The sequence below is a fragment of the Crassostrea angulata genome, chromosome 10 (assembly GCF_025612915.1).
Source record: "Crassostrea angulata isolate pt1a10 chromosome 10, ASM2561291v2, whole genome shotgun sequence".
In the NCBI taxonomy this organism is placed as follows: Eukaryota; Metazoa; Mollusca; class Bivalvia; order Ostreida; family Ostreidae; genus Magallana; species Magallana angulata.
Window position 1 is genome coordinate 21,718,731 of NC_069120.1, and position 26,358 is coordinate 21,745,088.

A 26,358-nucleotide genomic window follows, 5' to 3' on the forward strand; every position below is an offset into this window, starting at 1 on the left:
AACAAATCAGAAGACTTGATTTCATAAATATTGGTTTCCATTTTATTAAAATGACCAGGGTAAATCCATGCATATATAGTTATTCCCCTTGAACACACTATATCATTCCTCCCTAAGACATTTTTCCACAGAACTCAAAATTTAAAATGTTTATTTTATGATGAAGTCAAAAGGGAATCAGTTTCAAAAACAATCAACATGAAATATGCTTTGGGAGCCTCGATCAATGCAATCGGCAGTTATATATGTATACATATGTGGTGTGGACCTATGCACTCTCATACACAATGTGAATCTGCAATGCCTAAAATTTGTTTTTTAAAACAAAAGTCATAACTACAATAAAAAGAGTTACTCAGTAAACAATTTTAACTCACTTAATTCAACAGTAAAATAAAAGATTTAATTAAAATTGGTAGATCCATATTTAGAAGATTTTTCTATGCAACGTCATACTATAATTGACAACGTACCTTTACTCCCTTTGAATGCATGAACACTGGTTAAAGATTTTTTTTAAAAAGATGATATAATAAATATTAAATTGCTTTCTTTGAAGATCAATCATTCTTCCGTTAATCATTGCATTCATCTGGTTGTGGGTTTTTTTTTTTCCTTTCTACAATCCTTAATACAATATACCTTATACGGGCATGATCCAACAATAAAAACATTTTCCAACCCAAATACTAGTACTGTTATCATCTTAGCTAATCAAATCTTAGCTAATCAAATAGTTTATTACAAACAATAATTGAATTATTTAAGAATAAAAATATCATAGTATTTTGGAGAAAGAGGTTATATTCATTCATAAGGAAAAATAATGATTCTTCTGACGAAGGTTTCCTTGGTTACGAAAATATCATATGCCAGCTTATAAGTAGGTCTCATGCAGTTTTAAGATAAAAATCTGCATCTCTTTAATTTTGATTTTTTTTTTTTTTAAAACACTCTGAGCTTTCAAGTGGAAGTACAGTAGTATGTCACAACAATGGTTTAAAGAGAATATAAGATTTAAATATTAAAATTTTACAAACAGACAGAGACATATACATGTATGTATGGATGAAATCATGCAATGTTTGGATGGACCAAAAAAAAAGAAGATAACAGCATCCCAGAATTTTTTTAAAATAAATTTATTTTTGTTTCAAAAATATACACCACCAGTCTACAAAACAAAATTGTTAGATAACACATAGGATTTCTTGAGACTTTAAACTTACAAAAGTATATAGATTGGGGGATATCTGAATTTTAACAAAACATATATTGTGTTTTGAAAAATAAATATTTATGAAACAATTTTTATGACATTAAAACATTTATTTTACTGTACAAATCAAACTTCTTTTAACTGCCATCTCAACCTTGTGCAAAACTAAACACATGATATTGCAACTATTTTCAGAATCATCATGATGCATATCAAATTGAAATCAAATTTTTAAACAGGTTAGATTCATTTGCAAAAAAAAAAACATGTACGTATCAACAAATCTTACTTATTCATAGACAAATGCTCCTAAAACAATGAGCTTAAGCAAACCTGTATTTCATGTACATTAATTTGTAAATTAAGTGACGTTCTTAACCTGAGAGTTAACAAAGAAAATTACTTTTCCTCTAACTAATGTTTTTTCCAGGTTATACAAACAAGCCCTTATAATCAGCTTGTCAGTCAAACTTTGCACAGAGGCAAAGACTCAATAATATTTGTTATACAAATTATCCGTAGTATCATACAAATTGAAACTATTGTACAACAGACTAAAAGATATGAAAAAGAGGATAAAAACTTTGAACTCTAGCTGAATTTGTTTTTAAGTGATTATTGAACAGCAACACAATAAATATGTATCAACCACTAGATCCATTGATCATTTAATATACACATAAAGAATTTTACATTTATATAAACTACATGTAGCTATTTTTTCAACAACAGTTAATTCCAGTTCTACACAATAGTCATACAGATCAGAACAGATTGAAACATTTGAAATAATATACTTCAAATGTAGACTTCGTTCTATGCTTTAAGAGGTTCACAATTCAACAATAAACTGTTTATATAATATGTAACTGTATTCAATGTTCACAGATCAAAAAATATTTGCTCTTTCTGAATCGTAATTATAAACAGAACCACGAGAGTTAATTTTCATACTGAATTCTGTTTACAAACAATTCAAACGTCAGACAGCCCAGGAAATGACCCTGATTCTTTACATTTATGACACTGATATCAGGTGGTCTCTCACTCTGATTCTTTCCCTGATTAATTAGGTCATAGGGAGGGGCTTTATTACACCAGAGCCTTGGCTCTGCAAGGAGACTTGTTCGTAAGTGGCAGAGAAGCCTTTCCAGTTGATGGTGTCGTCTGATTTGAACCTCACAAGCAGACTTTGTCCTGACGAAACAATCTCAGCGGGTATCTGTGAATATATCAATAAAAATTTACAATTCAAATGATGATTATAATGCAAATGTATCATACTTTAAGTAAAATGCTTACGACATTGCAATTTTAGAAATAATACATGTACCGGTATGTGGTATTCAAAACCTGATATTATTTGCATAAATTATCTGGCTGTTATTTTTGAAAAATTATTATCAAATTAAATAGTATACAATTATTTAATGCCTGAGCAGTCGATAGACCCGAATATTTTTCCATTGGTGCAGGGAACAGCTCAGTATAATCTATTGCCTGAGGCCAACGGCCGAGGGCAATAGATCATACTGAGCTGTTCCCTGCACCAAGGGAAAAAATCGGGTCTATTGACTGTTCAGGCATTAAATAATTGTTTTATTACCTAATTCCGTTTTTAGTATTTTGTGTTTACAATTATAAATTACAGAAGGTTTTCTTACCATGAAGATAAACTTTAAGAACAATAGTAAAATAAACATAATAAAGTTATCTTTCAATATTGTAGCAATTTCGCTTTTTCTAAAATACGTTGCCTGTCCAATAGATCGCAGTCTATTGACCGGCGGTCTAATAGATCGCAGTCTATTGACCGACAGTTCAATAGAGCACTTTCAAATCAGAATATACACATACAAAATAGACGAAAATATTTAATTTGTAATAAAACAACAAAATCCCTTTGATTAGGTAATAAATTTAATTACTTCTTTCAATATACATGTTAGAGTCAACTGTTTTGAGAGTAGTAGCTAGGGTACATGTATGCATGTAGAGGTCAGAACTTACCTTGCTGCCACAGAACCTTCCAAGTCCAGGGTCAGTGTCCAGCTTTCCATCAAATACCTCCACATTGTCATAGCTGGAAAAGAGAGGGAAATAGGGACTTTTACATATGTGAATAATTCAAATATCACTTAGTATGAAATGTAAAGCTAAATAATATGTCATTTATAATACCCTATCCTGACCAATAGAGGATACTGTAAAACAACTTTCGAACAAGAAAACTTCACAAATTAAATTACAACAAATTTGCTGTGATTATGTCTAAATGCAAACAAACATTTAGGTTAATAATCACTCTCATTTCATTGTTTATCAGAAAATTATTCTTATACATGTACATTGTATTTATGTCTCAAGGAAAATGATTTGACTCGATTTTTAAAGAGATATATAATTTGTTTTAATATCTTCATGTTTTTTTTTTTCTAATACAGAAAATGGAATTGAAAATTCAGTGACATAATTAACTGACCCACAATCACTTTCGTCTTCAATCTCAAAAGTATCAAAATTAAATTTGACATGATTTCCATGGCTGGCCATGATGACCCATTCACACTCCATTTTATTGTTGTAATTATTATCTCCATGTCTTGCATGGGAAAACAGGCGTTGGTGGGTCTCCGTGGCAACCAACACACCTCCACATACTGCAGAATAACAAGATTAAAATCCAGGATGTATATTTTACATCTACAGAGTAGTTCTCAATTATCTCTTAAGAAAATTCAATGTTTTTCACACATTGTACATATGTAGCTCTCACACAAAACTTTAACATCATTGCAGAAAAAAATCTACGTAACCCGCTAACGTGATTAATATGTATTTTTTCTGCAATGCCGCTACTTTCATATCCTGCATAAATCACCAAAGAAAGCATCTTTAGTTATTGTTTAAATAACAGGCTTAAAGATAATATATGAATTAACATAAGAAATTTTCAACTTAATTTCAAAAGTTGCCTTTTATTTATTTATTGTTGTAAATAAAATGAAAAAAATATGACCTGGTGATCTTTTCTTGACTTGCCATTTATACATACCTGTCTTGTGGCTTGCATGGAATCCCTTCCTTTGGACTGAGGCATCAGAGTAGAACACCATGTACATCTGGTTTCCACTGGATGTAATGGGGTGAGGCAGCTTGCTCCCACAGTACCGCCCCAAGCTGTGGCTGTTGATGTTTCTGCCATCAAAGACCTCAATGTGGTCATAGGTGCATTCCTGGTGGGGCTCCAGTTCAAAGTTGATGAAGGTGAGTCTGATGCGGTGCCCTGGGGTGGTGGTGAAATGCCACACACAGTCCTTGCGGCTCGGATAGAAGTCGGGCCAGTTCGGGCTGCTGATTTCACCTTCAGGGTCCTTGATTTTGTGCTGACAGCCACCTACTCATACAACATTTGTGCCCAGGATAAACCCATCAAATAACTAACTTATATATACTCATAACCAGCAGTAGCTTACTTATAATCAATACTTGGAATCATCTAAAAAACTTGATTGATATCTATTGGACAGGGTGTTTGAAAGAAAGATGGCTAGAATAAGAAAAACAGGAACTGATTATTTCATACTTATTGATAATCTTATGAAATCTATTTCATTGGTGTTAATCTACAAATTCTCATTTTTCCCATGGCCTTGACAAAAATGTTCTTGCATTATAATATCAGCCTTTCACTACTCATTACACTTCTCCTATTTCAATGTAAACAATAAACATGCAAAGAAAAAAATCATCTAAATTATGTTGAGTTTATATTTGCAATGAGCATTAGATGATTTTTAGTTAATTATCTGTTTCATAAAAAAAATGAATTCATGAATTTCTTCAACTTTTTCATTGAATATTAATTAGACTGCATGCATAAAATATGAAAACCCAGTCATATTAAGGATATATATTCATATACAACTTAAATTTTTTGAGACAGTTCATATAAGATGTATAATCTTACCTAGCCAAGAATACACTTGATACCAAGGAAGTTTTACTTAGATAAATCTTAATTTCAAAACACTTACACAAGAAAATCGTTATAATGATATTCCCATGCATAATTATTACATTTTCGTATTCTCCAGTAGATAAATTAAGTCATATCAACAATAAAATATATTCCAATAATGCGTGTAATTGTCATAACTAAATTACCACCACCTTCTAAATGAAAAAAAAGTCAAAAACGAGAATTACAATCTATGGCTATTCTATTCTATTGATAGTGTTTCTGAGTTACTTCCCTTGACATTGTGCTCTATGAATCCCTGTATTTTACCTTCTTTGCAGTCGTGTTTGTTCTCGTGTAGAGTGAATCCATTATGACAGGCACATTCATAACTCCCCACTGTGTTTTTACACACATGTTGGCAACCTCCATTGTTTACTGCACACTCATCTTTATCTGCAAATACAATTTCCAACATTTTCAATTATGATAATTAAAACATTTATCGATAACCAGATATCTGGTGTATATTTTCTGCTAGCTAAGCAAGTAAGTACCTCCTCGTCCACTAATGAACTACATTTATGAAACAGTAAATTTTAAAAATCAAAAAAAAACTTGCATTTGCATGTCCAAGTCATATTCTCTGAAAAATTGCAAAAAATACATCAAATAAATGATTTTTACCAGTGAAGAAAAGAGCATGGAATCCAGTTTTTTGGACTGAGTTATCTGAATTGAACTCAATCCTCAGAGTATTGCTCTCAGATGTGATAGAGGATGGAAGAGTTGATCCACAGTAAATTCCGTGGACGACCGAATCTCGTCCCACCCCACTGCTCACTCGGATCGAGTCATACTCACAGTCTTGCTAGAAATCAAAATCTATCAGTAATTTGAATGTTTAAACATACATTTCTTGTAAAAATTTTATGTACTGTTACATGTACAAATAATTTTATTTCTGTTACATCTCTGAATGTATCAATTGCATTTTTCTTTTGACTAACAAAGTCATAAATAGAATGAGACAATTCTTCATTAACATTTTTCATAGCAATAAATTAACCAATGTAGAATAAAAGGTTTGACAATTGACATAAGCTTTGGAAAAAATATAACCATCTACTATGATGTACGTTGCCAACAAAATCATCAGTAATAATTATCATTAAAATACACATAGGAATATTCTTACATTAATATATAAGATTGTGGAGGTGCTTAATCCAACTATTAATAGTACTGTACATACATTGTTGCCCTCCATGTCAAAGTGGGAGAAGTTAAGTGTGATGCGATACTGGTCAGGGGCCACTATCTGCCAGACACAGTTCTTGTTGGGGGGATACAGGTCAGGGAAGGAGGGGCTCTGTATGGTCCCATTGGCTTGATCAATGTACCCTCCACAGGCATCTACAATACAGGTCTATACGTGAAAAACTTATTGAATTTAGGGTCCCTCAAACTGAACTGTTGGTAGAGTTTAGAAATGTAATGATGATCACATGGCGGGGGTTTCAGAAACATAATTACCTTCACACTTTTTGCCATCAGAATGAAGTTCATAACCAATTTTACATTCACATTTGAAGCTGCCCAGGGTGTTGACACAAATGTGGTCACAGCCATGATGGTCGGTAGCACATTCATCATACTCTGCAAGAATCACATCACAGCAATTGTAAAACACAGGACCACAGATTCCATGCTGCTATGCATTCACTCTTTTGACTTCATGATTACGTACAATCAAACTTTCAGTTACCATTACATCTCTTTCAATTGCTAAGACTTTCATTTCTTGTCTTAAACAGGTATCTATCAATGTTTTAATTTATCAATTTAGGTAAATGAATGATCAGCTAAAACTAAGGGATGCATTGCTTGAAGTTGAGCAAGGATTACCAGAGAGAAACTGCTTACAAAATTCCTAAACAAAATTTATTTCATACCTTTGACAAAAGATGCTGCAAATCCTAGTTTCTGGACAGAGCCGTCTGAGACAAACTTGACATAGAGCGTGTTTCCTGAGGACTTGACATCCTCTGGGATTTTATATCCACAGAAGCGACCAAGCTCTTTTGAGGTTGGATCAGGACCATCACGGATTTCAAGGTAATCGTACACACAGTCATCATGGCTCTCAATCTGTAGAAAATTCATCATTGTTTATGTGACATATACCTGGTATGTTTCTCATTTGAATCTCATTTCCTCTACCCCCCCCCCCCCCCAAAATAAAAATAAAAAATATAATTTAAAAGTAATATGTTACCATTACCAACTTCAAAAAGACTAACTTTCTGAATTTTTACTTTTTTTAAATCTTTCAATTTCATTAAAGTAAAAGAAACACATTGGTTTGCAAACCATATCAATATATAATTTGAAATTATAATTACTGAATGCTGTTGATATCCTTTAAAAAATTTGTAAAGTTGGCACATTTTCATTCACTTTAAATATGATTGAAAAAGAAATACATTTGTGTAGCTAATTGTGTTCTTTCAATTGCTTTGAAAGAGCTTTCAAGTTTTAAAAAAAAAAATGCGAAATAAATTGTCTTCCTTGCAAGTACATGTATGTGTTTGGAAATTGCTCATCGTTAAATCAAATTCAGTTTCATCATTCTCTTAAGTTCTAATGATTCTTTATCTACATGCATATTCAAAGATGATCATGCTGCTACCAAGGGGAGTAACTCTGTTGTACTTCATTGTTAATGCACCTCAAAAGAATGGAACTTGAGCGCCACAGAGTAATCAGTGTCCACTGTGATTTTCCACACACACTCCTTGTTGGACTTGTAATCATCGGGGTAATTAGGACTGGTCAGCTGTCCATTTTCTTTTTGAATCTCCCCTCCACAAATGGCTGCAAATACATGTATTACAAATTTCTTCATATTTTATATAATTACATATCATGGCTACCATATAACTAATGGTATACCTTCTTTAAACAATAAAGGGTTCATTTAATTGTTTTTTATAGTAAAAAAAAACTGTTGCTTAGAAACAAAAGTTTGTTCCAAATGGCAAGGGTTTCTCCAATCAAAACACATTTTTGTGTTTAATTTTGTTGATTTGTAGGAATTACTGGTAATTTGCTGAAATATGCTAAAAATAGACAGGAAAAGCAAAAGATTTTGGTATGCAGAGAAATTTTCTGTTTCACAAATCAAAAGAAAACTGAAATCCTAAACTCATGGTGCTGGGTGAACCAATTTCATTATCAACTCGCAGTGAGTGAATGAGCTATTTAGGTGCATGGTTAACCTACACGAAAATGAACTTCTGTAAACAAACCAAAATACATTTGAAATTCTCTAACTTGTTTACCATGCAACTTTTAAACTATTGCTCTGAACAATTTCACGGAGTGCACAATCCATAATTACTCTTTCATAATTTTTTTTTACACCTTGTAAGATGAAATCTTAAAATATTATCTCCTTTGAAATCTAATACATGTATATGGTGAACATTTCAGATTTTTTAAACAACAGGTGCTTGTAATGAGGAAAGTCTGAAACTCCTATAAAACACCTGTACACCAGTACATTTCCCTTTGTATTAGTTATTTGTTACATCATTGCTATTGGCCTGTAGGAAAAAGGATCAAGAAGAAGGGTAATTTGCACTTAAGCCTATACCTCTGGGGTTCATCCCAATCAAAAGCCTGATAACAAGACATCATCACTTTTACAGGATATTACTTAAGCAATGTGGCCGCAGATGGCAAAATAAACCAGCAAGGAGCACCTGGAATTTGGCATCACCACCATAGTACCTTGTTGTGATGAAACTTTCAGGTGATTTGCCGACAGATGAGTCTGACAGGGCTTTCCTGGTTGGGGGATATCTATTTAGGTTGACTACCTGTCGTCTACAGCTAAAACGCAGAGCCAAAGTTTCTAAATAGATGTTTCTTTCCAACATTCTTGAAATATCTTGGAGAGAAAATTGTGGGAAATAATTCCTCATTGTATTACAGGTGATTCCTCATTTAAACAATGTTGGTTCTAGCTAGTAGCTAGGGTTGGTTGCATCAATTCATCCTAGGATGCTTGCAGAAGCTTAAAATCCTACCTTCATACTGAGCCGAAAACCCTGTCCCTTGTCCATCTGAGTTGTGATATTCAAGCCACATCCTGCTGTCTGAAGATATCAAGGTAGCAGGAGCATTGTCTCCACAGAATCGCCCTATAGATATCAGTTATCACAAATAAACACAATGCCATTAATCAAGAATTCTATCAACCATTTAAGAAAAATACCACAAAATCTCCATCTATAGCTGTTGATGCATTCTTATCATGCTGCAATATCAAATATTATTACAATCACAGTTGTATATACCTACTAAACTGTACTTATTTTGAACAAGAGATATATTAAACATACTATATACCACATATGTAAAAATTACAAGATATTTTCAAGACATATCCAAAATCTAAGTTTAATGAATGGGTTCAAAAATATCAAATATTCTTCATAATTGTTATGTACAAAACATTAACAATATGCCTTAATGTGTCAAATGTCAAAACCATGGTTCCTATATTAATGTCAAAGCTCCCAAATATATTTTTTGCTCTGCTGATATCTGACGAAATTTGGATCCGATCGGGTTGAATGTCTCAGATATCAAACATCATATATGCATTTAAGTTTGCCACTGATCAATCTCAGCTGTTATTTTTATTTTCCAATAGATCAGAAGCATTTCTTTACACATATCTCTCTATCTTGGGTTGCTTGATTGATCTGTTTTTTGTCTAGTCTTAATTTATTTCAAGAGAATTTTTTCCTCCATCTACATGCATCAGACAAAGCTTTTGATAAAGGAAACATTTTTGTAAGGTTAACTTGATTGGTATTTTCTGCGACAAATACAGCATTTGATGTTCCACTAGCTTACCAATAGAAAAAAAATATGGGATCTTAAGTACAACTGTACCTACCCATTTAACCTTGACATTTGTTGACCTTACCTAAGAGAGGTGACATGACAAAATGTCCGTCCCTGACTTCTAGATAGTGCTTCTCACACTGATAGGACTCAGGGATGTCGAGTTCCGTGAGGTTCAGGACAATCTTCTCCCCGTGGGTGGCCGAGATTCTCCACTGACAGGTTGCAGACTGCCCCAGGGTGGGGGTGTAGGAGAATTTATCAATGGATTCCTGAAGTGTGCGCCCACATGCTAAAAATGATAAAAATGAAAAATGTTACACTGGAATATAATGTTTGTTGTAATATTCTTGGACAATTAAGAAAGGAAAATTAAGGATTCAGGCAATAAATTTCAATTAGTCCCACCATGATTTTATAAATGGATCAAGTTTTCTTCATTATACATATGTAAATGAAAAAAAGATCCTTTTCTGATTAGGATCGAAGCACAGCTTTTATTTTTTATGAAGGTTTGTTGATATATACATGGTACCATTTGTGCAATAATGCTGTAGTATACATGTATCCTCTCAGGCTGCATCTATGGACTTGAATATATATCACAATGAACCATCAAACAAGATAATTTAGTAAAAATACAAGTATAGCTACTGCAGATCTTAGCCTGTAACGGTATGTAATTATGAGTTTGTATGGACTAATAATATAGGAGAGAATTCAGAGTTCTTTAATAATTAAACTGAAAGGTGAATGCATGTAAATGATATTCAGTTTAGTCGATAGATATGAGTGCATCTACATTATCAAATAATTGCTATACGATTGAGAGTCCTGGCCAAGTTAAAATTCATACCCACAATTATACATGTTTCAGGACAGCAATTATATTCATACACTAATAAATGTATGTATATATACACTGTACCAGGACACCCGATACTTATCTACAATATTTATCTGGGAAGTCCCATTAGCTAACTATTAAGCAGAGTTTAATTAGGTGTACTGATCACACATAGGTACCAAATTAGGTGTGGAGTAAAATTACTCCCAATACTAGGTCACTGGTTCACTGCTGTTCCAACAGAAAATGAGGAACCTGTGATTTCTTTATTCATCTCTTGCTTGGTCTACGCCTGGCAGAGGCCATTATGGGTGACAGTCTTTAGATTGTAAGTCAAGATAACATAGTTCACTGTTGATGTTTAAGATCTCTGTTTTTTTCCTTTTTAACATTTTTGATGACAGGAAAATAAAAGAAGGCTATATGACACATTGACAAATTTTCAAAATCTCTAAACAAGTCTGTTTCTCTCTTTCAAATTGTTTTTTCACATGAAAAATCCACTAGCTCTTGAATCCACACTGAGTTAATCTTGCCTCTAACAGATGTAGAAGGGGTCAGTTACAAAGGCATACCACAACTTTGTCTCAGATATTGTACAGGGTGAATGTTTTAAAAGTATTTTTCCAGATATTTTGATAGATATCCAACTCATTGTGAAGCATGAGTTAATTTTATGAAGGCAGTTGCTAAATTGGTTATCATACCCAAATCAAATAGCCAAAAAATATGCACATTTGAAACCAGAAATACATTTTTCAAGTAGAACCTTGAACTTAACCACATGCAAGGAACAGACTTGCTGATGTTGTGTTTTAAAGCCAATCGTTATTTCTACATGACATTAATCTTACACAAAGGTACATATATATACAAAATTCATACATAATTGAGTCTTAATTTCTATTCAGGAATGCGGTAGACCATCCACTTATATTTATGAGAATAATGAAAAATTGCATTTACACATGCAGTTGGGATATTCTCTTCATATATTCCTCAATCTTTCATCAATGGAACTTCCCATTTAGTTTTGTCATTGCCTGATCAAAAGTTAAATATATGCCCATAATTACTAATTATATACTAGTATATGTACATATAAATGATAATCAGAATAAAGGCAAATAAATGAATTGAAAGAGTCCAAAGGAGGAAATTTTGACCTCAATGACCTTTCAATGACATTGACCTCTGACCTTGATCATTCACTTGACCAAATATGATATAATATTCAATATATACAACTCAAAAATTGAGTTTTTAATGTTTTAAGGTTAAGGAGGAAGAAACTGAATTTGTTCTATAAGCTTGAATTTATTGTACATGTACTAAGCATTTTTGCCATAACCATGTTTTAATGTATAATTGTAAATGCTTTATGCTGCATACTTGAATTTTTTTTTATAAAAACTCAATATACCTGGACATTTGTAGAGTTTGTTGGCCTGGGCGATGTCCCCCGGGCTGAGCTTGACTCGCTGACCAATCTCTGGACGGATGATCATTTCAGGTTTCTTACGAGGTAAAATGGTGTCTACGTAGGTTGCTCGGGCAAATGTGTTCCTAGCGTAGTGCATAATGCTGCCATAATCGTATCCCATGCCCAGAGAATTCACCTCACTCTCTGTCAACTTGTTGAAGTTGTACTCCTGGCCTGGAAATAAGTTTAAAGAAACAATGACAATATGAGCAATTGGAACGTTGTTAAAATGCCTTTCTACTGAGTAGAAATGTTTATAAATACATGTTTATGCTAATGTGAACTTTTTTTCATTGTTTGGCCCCTTGGCTCCCTTTCTTTGGAAGGATATATGGTTATTTTGTCAATGAACAGTTTATGACTTTGAAATTTCTTAGATTATTAAATGTTAATAAATTTATAACCCTTTGGGAAGAACCATAGATTAAAATAGATAATGAATAAATAAATAAATGTACAGGTAGGTATATATCAATAAAACAGTTTGAAGAATTTTCAAAATCGATGTGTTGTGTGATAAAAGCATAAAATTAGGAGAGACAAAAACTTCCAATAAATGAATGGAGCAATTGCCATTACAAGTGACATTTCAATTTGAGAACTAAAAGAAATCAAAGAAATGACCATAAAAACAGAAAGAAACTTGGTTTGTCAATTGAAGATACTTCCAGTTTCTTTGAAGTTGAGCATATCACATATTAACAAGAACCTTGGAACATTAAGTTCTATAATTACAAGAAAGAGGTATCAATTTTTTCTTTTACTAGCTCTTAATTCAGATACCTTGATGACAAAACAAGCAAACATAAAAACACAGATGCTATTTTTATAAAAATGCCTTGATTTAGCAAGTCCATTTTCAGGGCAACAATTTTCAAAATGACTAAACTATACTTAAATCAAATTATCTCTTGATTCTTTATGGCAATATCTAGGATTCTAAGACAAAAATAAACTTATTCAATGCTTGGAATTATGCACTAGAAATAAATTTCAATCTGTTCCACTGCTGAAGACAATTTACCCATTATTTGATACTGAAATCTTATCTTGATGGCATTCCAGGAAAGTGGTGGTGTAAAATGGCAGATCAGTTTAACTCTAGAAATTATGATCGGTCCTTACTAATTCAAGGGAAAATTAAAAAAAAAAAAAAGATTGCTCTGTTTCAGGACAAGAAATTAATTTCCATCAGAGCTAGCATCTAGCTTGCAACTTTCATGCACTAACCTGAGTACATGATATTCATTTTTTTTCTAACAAACTCAAAGTACATCCTCACAGATGGTACAAAAAAGTGAACCTTCCTAATGTGTAAACAGTGTGTAGGTTTATGTATTTTTCAGTTTAATTAACGTCATAATGTTCCTTTGGCAAAACTACCACTGAGAGGTTTACATTATGGAGGGCACTCTCCCTCGTAGGAGAATCCACATGACGATCGAGTGGGGGCCGGTGTTTTGTGTACTATACATCTCACAAACATTGCAACCTCCAACTCCAGACATTAATGACTGCACCCCACAACCCTCCCCGAGTGAGTAACATTAATGTTTACCGCTGCAGTCAAGTTACTTGGGTGAAGCCTCTGTGGTACTCACATTTCTCAGATACTCCTGCCTAGGCTTCAAAAAGAACAATATCAATTCCAGATGGATCAGAAAATACACCTGTGTTCAGGAGTATTTGCTGACTTGTGGATTACCGATAATGTTCTTGGCTGTCATTTGAGAAATACTTTCTATAATCCTTCCTCATGTGTCCTAGCTACCATATGCCACGTAGACTAAAATCTGCCTTAATAATTCTATCATCTATTAAAAAATGATGTAACTTTAGTTCTAAATACAGAACAAAACTATATGGTACGTGTCATAGATATGTGAAGGATTAGACAGAGTGTCAGATTACTCAGGTGTAAGATGAGACAGGTTTTACTGTTTTGGTGAAAATATACTGTTCTACAGTTAATCCTGATTAATAAAATGAAAATGTTTGCTCTTAAGGAGCAGAATATTAAAAATCATTCATCGATCATCATCCATGCAACCTCCAAATTCAGTTGTAAATTTAATTAGTCTAATTGAAAGGTATAACTTAGATGTATTTATGTACTGAATATAAGTAAGGACATTAGTATAATACAATTGTACCATGGGTAAGCAATACTACAAAGACATTTTTATAGTTTCAAGTTTAACAGGCATGTCCATTGCCAGATTCTGGACATCAAATAACACCACTGTTCTCTACTTATTTCAAGTCCACCTTCGACTCATAGACTGCACACAATGAAGACATCACGGAGAAGCTATTCAGCATCAGTTTATCTCCCAACTACCCTAGCAGAGTTATTGTTTACCATCAATCTACATTTGTTATCAGAAGTGAAAGTGATACATCAGAAACAGGTGGTTACATCATTGGGTCAGATTTACTGCTCACTACAGATAGGAACATGCCAACTTCAACTGCAAGAAGCAAGACACTTTGTACCAACTACAGTTTTCAATTCTTCAAGATGGAGGCAAAGGATAAACTTCAAAAATATTTTGTTCACTTGAAGTATGTACAGGTTTTATGTTAAAAAAGAGTACTGAAATGATTTGTTCGGCCTCTAAAGTCCATGAATACTTTGAGATGCTTTTTTTTACAAAAAAGAACATTTTTTTGGCGAATGAACTTTTTGGTGTGGCAATGAATCATTAGGTTATAGCCGAGTTTACGTTATTTGCAATGAGAACAAACTTTACGTATCTCGTCTTTAAGATAGCAACGTCAGCATCACAGGTTTTTTGCTTTAAAAAAAAGGTTATTGTTTTGTGGTTGATGAACTTGTGACTCAATATTGTATGATCTTACCCGGCATGATATTTTTGTAGATAATTTGTACATGCTGATCTCTATCTGGGCGAGTATGCTCATGCCAGAATCCCACCACATGGCCCAACTCATGAACAACAATCCCAAACTTGTCACAGTTTTTCCCAATAGATATGGCCTGGGCACCGTTTCCCCGCTTGCCCACGAATGAGCAACACCTACAAGACAGATTTTATGTGTTACGATTATCATGTTTACAAATGATTCATTTAGCGAGGTGCTGTGAAAGATTATATAAACAAACCTTAAGATCTACGCTTGACATAAATATAAAAACAAAGCCATTTACATCATCCTTTCTCAATTACATCATGTACATTCATACTGCCTACAAACAACCAATTTCAATTACATTCATCGCAAAATAAGCCATCAATACAGTTTTGCGCCACGGTACATAATCGAGCCAATTTTTATTTGATACAGTGTTCCTCTCTGCCAGATTTACAGGCTCTGGCAGTCTGATGATCAACTTGTCCACCCTAATTTTTGGTGAATCTGAATGGAACCTATCAGGCTTATAGCAAAGCCTGAAATATGTAGCGAGAGTGATTGACAAGTGAACTAATCTGAATTTTTGTTTAATAATTATTTACAAGAGCAACAGAGCAGTAAAATTTAATTTGTTCTTATAAACTCAGAACAGTTTTGAAGGAAGCCATATGGCATGAAGGTTAAATTTCCAGGCCATGATGCCTTCATAATGCCCTCCTTGCCATATTGCAACTGCCTTTCATGTAATTTAACATTGAGCGGGTTGAAATGATTTCAAATTTCTTCAGATCATTAAGAATAATGAAAGTCAATTTCCTTTAATTAAATACCAAGCAGATTTGAAGAATCAAAAGACTTCTATAATATATTCCTAGGTTCCTATGTAGGTTTACAAATTTTTTTTGGGTCAGTAAGAACATCATATACCCTACATAAGAAACTTCTCTGGTTCTGAATCATGAATTGAGGATGGGTAAATTTTCTAGTCTGGTTACATAATTAAAAACATGTCAATTTTTTTCCCCAGGAGAAAAGAAAATTTAAGCTCATTCACATGTGTCTGTTCGAATTCTGCAAATCTCTACAGCAAAGCACCCCCATCTTTTTAGTTCATGAGTCATTTCTCCCTTCCTTCTCTTATAATTGGCTACCTTCTTAAAGAATTATTTGAAAAGACTGAAATATCTAATGTCCATTTCAATGATCAATATACATGTGCATATGATTCAATACCTTGCATATATGTACAACATGCAACATTTGGAGTCCCAAAAAGAAATTTTTCTAGACAGGAATATTTGATATTGATGGATATGTCTTACCCACAAGGTCTTTCTGTAAATTTGATGTAGTTTTTGTGCTCGGGTTGTCTCTCTACAAAGGATATGCAGGTGTAGTTCTCCCAGTGTCTCATGGCCAGCTTGAATAATGCTTTATGTTGACCTACACAGAAATTAGAATAATACCGTTAGCGTGTACTTAATGAAGATCGAAGAAATTCATCAACCTACAAGAAAATTGAAATCACATTTTATGATTTACATTTGCTCTCTGTATAAATTTTAGGTGTCGTGAAACAAAATCATGCAAAGAATCTTGTACATAGACTTTAATAATTAAATTTCCTTGCTTAGTACAATGAATGGAATCAATAGAGAAAAAAATCCTTCATTACTACCATGTTAATTAGAAAGATATTGGACATCTGTTTACTGTGATATAATTTTTTTTCAAAATAAACTATAAAAGTAACTATAGCCAATAACATATATTTCTTTTCCTCTCACAATATTGATATAGTAAAATACAGTTTAGTGCTTATAGCAAAATAGGATAACACCTCAGCTGATGATCTCCAAAGAATGATTTTGCAGAAACCTACCAGGGCTTTGAAATATTTCTTATCAAAAGCAATCTTAATGGTTAAATATTGCTATTGTACAATTTTAACTTGTTAGAACAGTGGTTCTATTTAGAATATGATGTACATTCATTCACAAAAGTGTATGTCCTACACCTGAGCTCAAAAAAGTTTCAGCTGATTATTTTTTAATCATGGAAAAAGCATTTTGTCTGGGCCATCAGGCCTCATGTATGTTCGACTATCAAGGTATGTTCAACTATCGCTGAAAGGTTTATCAGCTGAAATCAACACTGGCATCTTGTTAACAAGGATAAAACACAAGGAGGTATAATTTAATCGGCTACTGACAAGAGAAAATTCAGGAGGATGATTTAGGGCTTGGAAGTCAAAGTACACTTTTCAGCATGTACTTGGACAGACTAATTGGCTTTATCTACCCCTCTGAATCTCCTATGATTTTGAAAAAAGAAGTTGCAAGGTAATTTTTTTTATTGGATCTTGGATGCAAAAAAAAGAAGAAATTTTCAAAGATTTTAAATAACGATAGCAAAATGCAAGATCTTCAAATGTTAAAAGATTCATAACAGAGATTGAAAATATAGATATAAGATGTAATGCTCATCTTGCAGAGAACACACACTACTGTCTACACCATATGGTTTCATTGAAATACAATAAATGTATGTCGATCAAAACGGTTTTTATATATTAAGCAGACAAAAATGGTTTGTGCTAATATGAAGCACTTGCACAAAACTTTGCCTTGTTTATAATATTTTAGGAGTTTTAACGCCCCAAAGTATAAAATACCATGAATACGATTAGAATACTGTATATCGGGGGTTTTTAAAGTGCCACAAAATTTGCGAAAATAGGGTAAATGTATATTTTTTTTTTATTTGCGTCTGCCATTTTTGGTGATTTAAAAAGTTTCTTATAGCAAACTGTAACGGGTAAGATTATTGCGTATTTGATATTTTGCGAAATGAAAGTGACCGTGAAAAAATGTGCAAATTAGACCATCGCAAAAATTACTGGACACACAGAGTTATATGCACTCAATTTAATGAGTAATAGTGAAGACAACTTGATTGTTCTACTGTATGCTTACCACTAAAATTAGCCTCAATTTCGTAAGGAATAACCCCATAATCCCACAGTCTTTCTGGTCTTGCAGTAGCTGCTCTTTTTGTCCTTGTGTTAGCAACTTTTTCAAGTTTTGAACCTCGTTTTGATTTTGACTTTGAAAGCCTTTGTTTTTTCCTGAGTGATCTTTCTTGTTTTTTTAGAAGTTTTCTTCGCCTCCTCTCTTCTTTCCTCTTCAGTTTTTCCTCCCTTCTTTGTTTTCTTCTTAATTCTCTGCATTTTTTATCACTAGAAGCAAGACATACATAATTCTCTACCCTTTATCATTGTGCGTCACAACTCTAGAGTTTGATTTTTTACTTCATAAAAAAGTTATACATATAGAAATTGCATAATCAGAATCAGATAATTACTTTACTATGACCAAAAAAGAAAAGAGATTAATAATGATGACAATAATGATGAAAATTCTCACCCTTTTGGACATCTATGCTTCTTGTGTTTCTTGAGTGCTATCTTTGATTTTTCCTCTTTACCTTTTACTAATTCTGTTTTATCTAACAAATCTGTAGTTTTTCGAGTAAGATATTTTTCTATTCTAGAGTAATATTCTTTGTCACTATATTGTGAAGCAGCACCAGGGTCTTCAACTTGAAGTTCGTCGAATATATCCCTGCTGCCATTTTGTGAAATTCTGGCGTAAAGCAAGTCTTCATCAGCTAATGATATATCGCCGGAAAATGCAACTGCAACAAAGGGAATTAAAAGAATTATCTTCGAGATGGAACATGCATAAGGTTAAGTGCAACCTGCAGCAAAAGAAACGCGAAGTGCCAAACTATGTTTATAGTGCAGTGCAATTATTTCGATCTTCACTCTTTAAGAGATCCAAGGTAAAAGGGGTTCCTAATCATATAGTTAGATAGATGAAGTATCCGTTTGGTTAATCATTTATTTATTTTCAAAATCTTACTAATTAAAGATATTAAACAAGCGAAAAGATACAAAACGACACAATTATCATTTCCTTTTTAACGAGGCCGAGTACAGAATGAGTACGCACGCTTTCGCGCAGCGTTTCATTTGGATTGTGACGTCATCTTTTTGCTTGGTTGACGCCATGGCGTGATAGTTTCAACTGCAGATATTCAGCAAAGTTTGTTGAAAATACCTCGTTTGATGCGTAAAATTAATGTTATATTGTGGAATAAACATAAATGACTCGAAGTATAAGTATATTTCGGCTCGGGTCGAAAACGTGAAGAGGATTTAGCAAGCCTAGCCCTCTGTCACGTTTTCTTAACCCGAGTAAATATAGCTTAATTCATATATTTCACGACAGTAACCATGTATTTTATATTAATGACCCTTAATATGTGATGTTATATATCTTTTTATTACTTAAATATGTCTCAATGTTTTAATAATACTATATAGATCACCTTTTCCGCCTTTGTCAAATAAAAAATAGCCATTATCTGACGAATCTGGGAAATTTGGCATACAAAAATCAACTTTGATAAGACCCCTGGAACAAACCAGGAGGTAAAAGGGTTTTTTTATTTGACCATTTGATGCCTTTTAGCAATAACTTTAATATGTAGAACAGAAAAAGAAATCCCTAGGGCAGAAGTTTAAAAAAAATGTAAAAAATTGATACATTTCATGCAAAATCCCATAGGGGCCTATGTTAAAGATTAACAAACTTTGAGATGACCCCCTAAACAAACGGTGTGGTAAATGTCTTATTTTTTAATCTTAAAATAATAATTATATCAGTAGAAATTCATGTAAAAAATTTAATCCAAAAATCTAGGGCAGAACAAATTAGACCCGGCCTCGTTTTAAAACAGCAAAGTATTGCAAAAGTATTGCAAAAGTATTGCAAAAGTGTTGCAAAAGCAAAGTATTCCGGAAAGTTCTGAACGTTTAAATTGTTCTTGATAATTTGTTTTGGGTTTTTTGTGTCTCCAAACCTTCTACAAGTGTCAGATTTAATTCCAGTAATCTTAACATCTGCCGCTTTTCACAGAGTATTTACCTTAACAGCATTGAAGTATATGAAGTGTATTTGACCACGAACTGACAAATACATATAAGTCTGAGACTGAATTATATTAATACGAAACGTAATCAGTTCGTCTGTAATGAAAAACAAATCTAACTGAGTTTGTATTATTTGGATGCAACACTTTGACTTGTGGATGTTTGGAAAGTGTCATCGAACGCACTCTCCAGAGGACACTGTCGTCTGCGCTTAATTTCACGTCTGGTAAACGCGGGAAATGTCCAGTAATAAGATTCCTCCAAAGCCAAGCGAGGTGTTGAATTTGTTGATAACATGACACACTATCAATTTTCTTTCGAAAAACAACAAAGTGATGGCCGAAAATTAGTAATATTATTGATTCGCTCTACCGATAGATGAGAAATGTAATTAGCGGAACCAAAATGAATATGACACATCTTAACAGATAAACCTCAAAACTATATTGCAATTTTAATATTGCAGTATAGTTTTGAGGTTTATCTGTTAAGATGTGTCATATTCACATAAAAATTCAATTTAATTTAATTACATTAAATTGTAAAGGAGAACCATCAAAGCTCTAACTTATTGACTGATATTTATCGACATAAACTTGCGATATGTTTCTAACCAAAAAAATCCAATTTCAGAATTTTTGTTAAGCGGTATTTCATTTGACTCTCGTGAAAGCGTAATAAGAATGTCTATCTGACATCATTTAATGCATGCGAAGTGTACGAAATGCATGTTTGCTAAGTAAGTAAAGTGAATTGTTATCAAATACAATACGGGAGAAAGCTAGAGGATCCCCCATGCAGATAGAGATTAGCGCATTTTCATAAAAAAAAAGTGATTTGTAAAACTCATGAGAGGCGTGAATTACCCACAGGGCCCAATAGTGATAATCAAATAGGTTACAAAACGTGTGAGATGATAAGCCCTAACAATGGGCCCCACGTAACGATTCCTCACTATTTCACACAATACATTCATCTTTTACTTCATTTGCACTTGACTTCTTAATTCCTTTTGCCATTCGACCACAGGGGGTGGTTCTGGCCTCTACAGTGTCAATGCAAGTTAATTGAATCCTATCGCGGGTAAAAAGTTTCATTGTAAAATTTGTTGAACGACCCCCTTTTCAAATTGAAAACTGTAATAAACTTGCACACACATTTGCCACCTAAAGCCTTTAATGATCAAATTCTGCTTCGTCGCTGTCGTCTGACTTTGAAGAATGACGGAGGATAAAATTGTATCAATTATCTGACTGCACGGAAAGAAACACTTCTTCATCGTTTTGTTGTATGTCATTCTACTAAGTACTCTGTGAGATAAAGTCAACGATATATCATTGGAATTACGGGGTTCTGAACACCGCTGCAAATTAAATGAGAGAGAGATAAGTATTATTCCAAAGAATGATTCTAACTTTTGAGGTGCTTTAATTAACAGAATGGCCATTAAATGTGTCCGTATCTATAAAAGATTGTGCGATACCCCGTGGTGTAATAGGGTCACCTGTTAATTAAGTCGGAAATACAGGGAATAAAAATTTAAAGCTCGGAGACAATGCAACGCCAGAGGAAAGAAAGACAAAGCTGCGAGACTCAAGAAAGAACCCTGTAACCTTCAAAAACTCCCAACTAAATTGACTAATTAGTGTAAAAGAGGGCGTACTGAGACGGGTCGCTACGGGGGATCACTGGTGGCGAGATTTCACGGACCCATCAGAAATAAACATGGGCGTCCTGCTGGGTTATTAAAGTGGGGGAAAGTTAGAAAAACACACACATGTTAAAGCCCTCAACGGGAGAAACGAGAGATTTGTATCAGAAACCAGCTTCACCTCTATCAGATAAATATTATTTTTGTAGAAAGGGCGGTTTCTTCATAATAATATACTTTTTATCCAATATATTGAAATATCAAAGACTCTATTCTAAAAAAGAGAAATCTGTTTTCCAACCTGCTTTGCAAGGATCCAAGAAACGATCGTTTGATGTTCTGTGTGGTATACTTCGTAGAATTCCATCTATTTCCTGAACGAAAAGTACTATCACAATAGAAGAGATCACAGAGGGTATCCGTGAAAATGTCATATTCAATAACTAAAAACACGCGCTCCTTCACAGCACCACCAAGTATATAACATAAAAGCCTTGCACTCAACTGAATAATACTAGAGGCGTTCCGTATAAATTCATCTTTGCGTACACAAATTAAAATGGTTTAATGGCTTTGATTAACGGTGACGAAGTCGGCAATATCTAAACCTCATTTTCTTTACTATGAAACATAGTAAAAGGTGCAATGCTCCAAACAACCCGCGCCGACTCACGCGCTTAGACGCATTAAGATTATCATGAATATTCATGACTATCAAGTTAATAGAACCAATGAGAAGAAGCGTCTTGTTCTATGAATGAAAACCTACCGTTTTATTACGTCAGTTAAGTTAAACGTAATAAATCAAGTTTTCAAAGAAATATTTTGAAGAGTTTGTTTATAATTCATTGATAGTTCGGACTTGGGCCTATACATGGATGATTAAATCTTGTTGTTGATACGAAACATCAATATTAGGCTCCTATGGCGCTGTAATTGTTATGTATTTTATAGTAAGTGAATCAAACGATCTAACAGACAAGTGACAAATTGCTGTCAATACATAAAAAAAAATAAACTTTCACAAATGTGGGATTGTAACCTTGAAGATATCGATTTATTCAAAAGAAATTCTGAACATTTGTATTTTTATTTTTAGAAACCTGAATGGTCTCGTTCCTTCATCTGATATGCAATTTATTTACACCTAAAAAATTGTAATATTGAATTTGATTGAACACCAGTCTTTTATGAGGTAGTTTCTTCTATTTGGGGATGAGGTTGCAAACCAGATTTGGGGATTTGATATATAGGTTCAGTCCATATACGCTCGATATCACTGAAAAAATCGTTTGTAACAATTTATCACAGAATTTTAAATCAATTTTCTAATTACGCCTGAATGTGTGCGATGATTTCAATATTGAATTTATTTGTTAATTGATTATCATCAGAAGGTCAACGAATAGAGCCGATTTTACAGAATATGATATATTTACATACATATATATAAATACTGTCAAATCAAATCGACAATGTAGATTTCTTTTGTATTTTACTACCAAATTTAATAAAAGCATATCTTTTATAAATATTGCACACGCAGCGTATGATTTGATTGACATTAAGATTTGACATGAAAGTTAAAGAAACACATCTTATCAAGAGAGACAACCTCTATAGAGAATAGCGGAAATTAATGGAGGAGGAGGATATCGACACTTCAAGTCTGTAGCTTACAAAAGAACTATGAAATTACAATGTATGATATTGTATTATAATATAATATATTATATTATAATATCTTATACGGTGTTGTTTACATCTACTGAACAGTGAATTTTGGTCCGTTAAGTGTCAGCTAGTGCTCTGTAAGTAATGAGTTCGTGATCAATTTTTTATGTAAGTTTTGCCTTTTATTAGAGTGTATAAATTATGCAAAAGAACAGATAATTTACGTGATTTTTATTTATGCTCATGTTCAACGTTTATTTAAAGTCTGATAAAACTATAAAACTATATTTATTTCAAATTCTATTGATACTGTCCGTTTCTCATACTTGCTCTTTTGATCGCCATTCTAAACTAAATAATTCATGTACATGTACAAATAATTTGTTTGATAATTAATGAAAAGATATAGGTATAAAATATTTAAAAGCATAAAAGGGAAATCAAGATCAAGAACCCATTCTATCAACACAGATGACATTGCATCCTCGAGAATTATGTTCACATATTTCATATTTTAGAATATTATATACAATTGTTATTTTCAAGTGCAAAACTTTCTTTTAGGATTTTCATAAAGAAATGACATGTTCTCTCTCTCTCTCTCTCTCTCTCTCTCTCTCTCTCTCTCTCTCTCTCTCTCTCTCTCTCTGTGAGAAAAAGCGAGATAATTTGGGAAGGCTGCTTAGAAAAAAACTTCTTACGTTTTAGTTATCTGCCCTTTGTATACATATTACTGGTAAACCACTGCATTAATTTCATACGAAAGGTACGGAAGCGTATCGGGGCCTACACTTGTCGTGTTAAAACTTATACCTTGTCATACTTTTTATCGTTTTATCAACATTTAAACTGCCATGTCGTTTTATTTATGCACATATTTTGCATTGTATTGAGGTGAGTTACATAATTTGAATCACCTTATTGTAATTGATCAGTTTTCTTGCTATCTGCTATATCGACTTAACAAAACACGGAGTTAAATATAATAATCTAAAAATGGGTTTTAGTCTTATCGAGAAAGAAATGTTGACATAGGACATTGAAAATGTATACTTTATAAGTATATCGACATAGATTACAATATGTTTACAATATTGCGAAAATATTGTTATTGAATGAATTTCGCGGGGGCGGGAGTTCTGATTCTCCTCACTCTGAATCTAGCTCTAGGAAACACATGTAGACTGACATTTGTGGAATCATTGGAATTCGCGTGTGCTCAATTTTCATGGATTTCGTTGATCCTATCATCCATGAAATGAAATCTACAACAAATTACTTGTTTGAGTAAAAACGTTGTGCACTCCTACCCTAAAATTATGATATTAATTCAATAATCACGGTGTTACAACGGTCTCCCATCGACAAGGCTTGTTCAGCCTTATGTTTACAAATTGATAGTACACGATTTAAGCAAAATTAATAAATGACAACCCACCCTCCCAACTACAGTGTAATCTATCAAATTTTTATCAAATAATATAATACATAACTAATTGCATAAGGGTTGCATTTTCTCATAATCATGATTTAATTTGAATCTTTTCTATTCGCGTGGTTAAAAGACTCGCGTCAAATTATGAAAATGAGAAAATGCGTAACGCTCATACGATCAGTTCATGCATGACATCATTTAAAAGCAAATACAATAATATTTTTTTAGACGCTTTGGTAAATAAAACATTTTTTGTGGGAGAGGAAGTCGGGGTAATATAATACGTTTAAGTAAAGGGGTTCACGTAGTTTAAATGTTATACCATCAGTCCAAAAAACTCACATCACATATTAAATGGAGAGTTAACCAAACATAGAGAGTCATAACGATCTGCTTTAATATAGATCATGTAGCAGCCCTCTAACTACGATATCAAACACTGATATGAATTGCAATTAATAAAAATTAATTACTGTTCTTTATTTTTAATTTATATCAAACTATTAATTGCACTCTACATGTGCCATCTACAGCTAGAATCAGAGTGAGGTGGCGTAAACGTACCATCAGAATTCCCGCGCCCGCGAAGTTCTTTCGATAACAATATTTTCTCGCAGTATGTTCCTTAGAAATGAAAGCATACTGATACCTACCTGACTGTAATGCCTTTAATTTATTGTTCTTTGTCTAAATTTCTATCTCAGTATAATCAAATCACATTCTTAAATCAACATTTCAAACTTCATTTTTTGTTAAGTCGATAACGCAGATAGCAATAAAACTGGTAAAATTCATTATAGTGAATTTAATTATATGGTAATCAAAAGTGATAACTCAATACATTTGCATAAATAGGAGGTCACAATACTTTATATGTTGACAATTCAATAAAAAGTAAGGACAGTTTTTTAGTTGAAACACAACAAGTGTAGGCCCCGATACGCTTCCGTAGAAAGGCGAAGAGGGCCACTTAAAAAAATATTTTTATTTCGTAATTAGGAGAAAAAATCTCGTTATTACGAGTAAATCATCTCGTTATAACGAATTAATTATCTCGTTATTACGAGAAAAGATCTCGTAATTACGAGAAAAGATCTCGTTATTACGAGTTAATTATCTCGTTATTACGAGATAATTATCTCGTTATTACGGGAAAGGATCTCGAAATTATGAGAAAATATCTCGTTAATACGAGTTAATTATCTCGTTATTACGAAATAGTTTTCTCGTAATTACGAGAAAAAATCTCGTTATTACGAGTTAATTATCTCGTTCTTACGAGAAAAGATCTATTT

General features: G+C 33.0%; 1 protein-coding gene across 1 annotated transcript; it reads right to left on the reverse strand.

Annotated features, from left to right (window-relative positions):
* Positions 1–1,121: 1,121 nt before the first annotated feature.
* Positions 1,122–22,632, reverse strand: LOC128166546 (tolloid-like protein 1). The gene is made up of 18 exons (XM_052831786.1): positions 22,256–22,632; positions 18,733–19,003; positions 18,283–18,545; positions 16,630–16,750; positions 15,293–15,471; positions 12,371–12,604; positions 10,183–10,392; positions 9,275–9,388; positions 7,912–8,057; positions 7,136–7,331; positions 6,717–6,839; positions 6,436–6,596; positions 5,868–6,051; positions 5,511–5,636; positions 4,275–4,616; positions 3,702–3,879; positions 3,230–3,302; positions 1,122–2,441 (listed from the first exon to the last, which is right to left on the reverse strand). The coding sequence occupies exons 1-18, from the start codon at positions 22,386–22,388 to the stop codon at positions 2,289–2,291; spliced, it is 3,207 nt and encodes a 1,068-aa protein (XP_052687746.1). The 5' UTR covers positions 22,389–22,632; the 3' UTR covers positions 1,122–2,288.
* Between the last annotated feature and the right edge of the window lie 3,726 nt (positions 22,633–26,358).

What these genes read in the sequence shown, in the direction of transcription:
- LOC128166546 (XM_052831786.1), bottom strand. Translation starts at nt 22,388, where the DNA reads ATGACATTTTCACGGATACCCTCTGTGATCTCTTCTATTGTGATAGTA. An exon ending in CAAACACGACTGCAAAGAAG is followed by an intron (nt 4,617 to 5,510) that starts GTAAAATACAGG and finishes TTGTATGAGTAG; the next exon opens with GTGGCTGTCAGCACAAAATC. An exon ending in GAAGACGAAAGTGATTGTGG is followed by an intron (nt 3,303 to 3,701) that starts GTCAGTTAATTA and finishes TCTCTTTTCCAG; the next exon opens with CTATGACAATGTGGAGGTAT.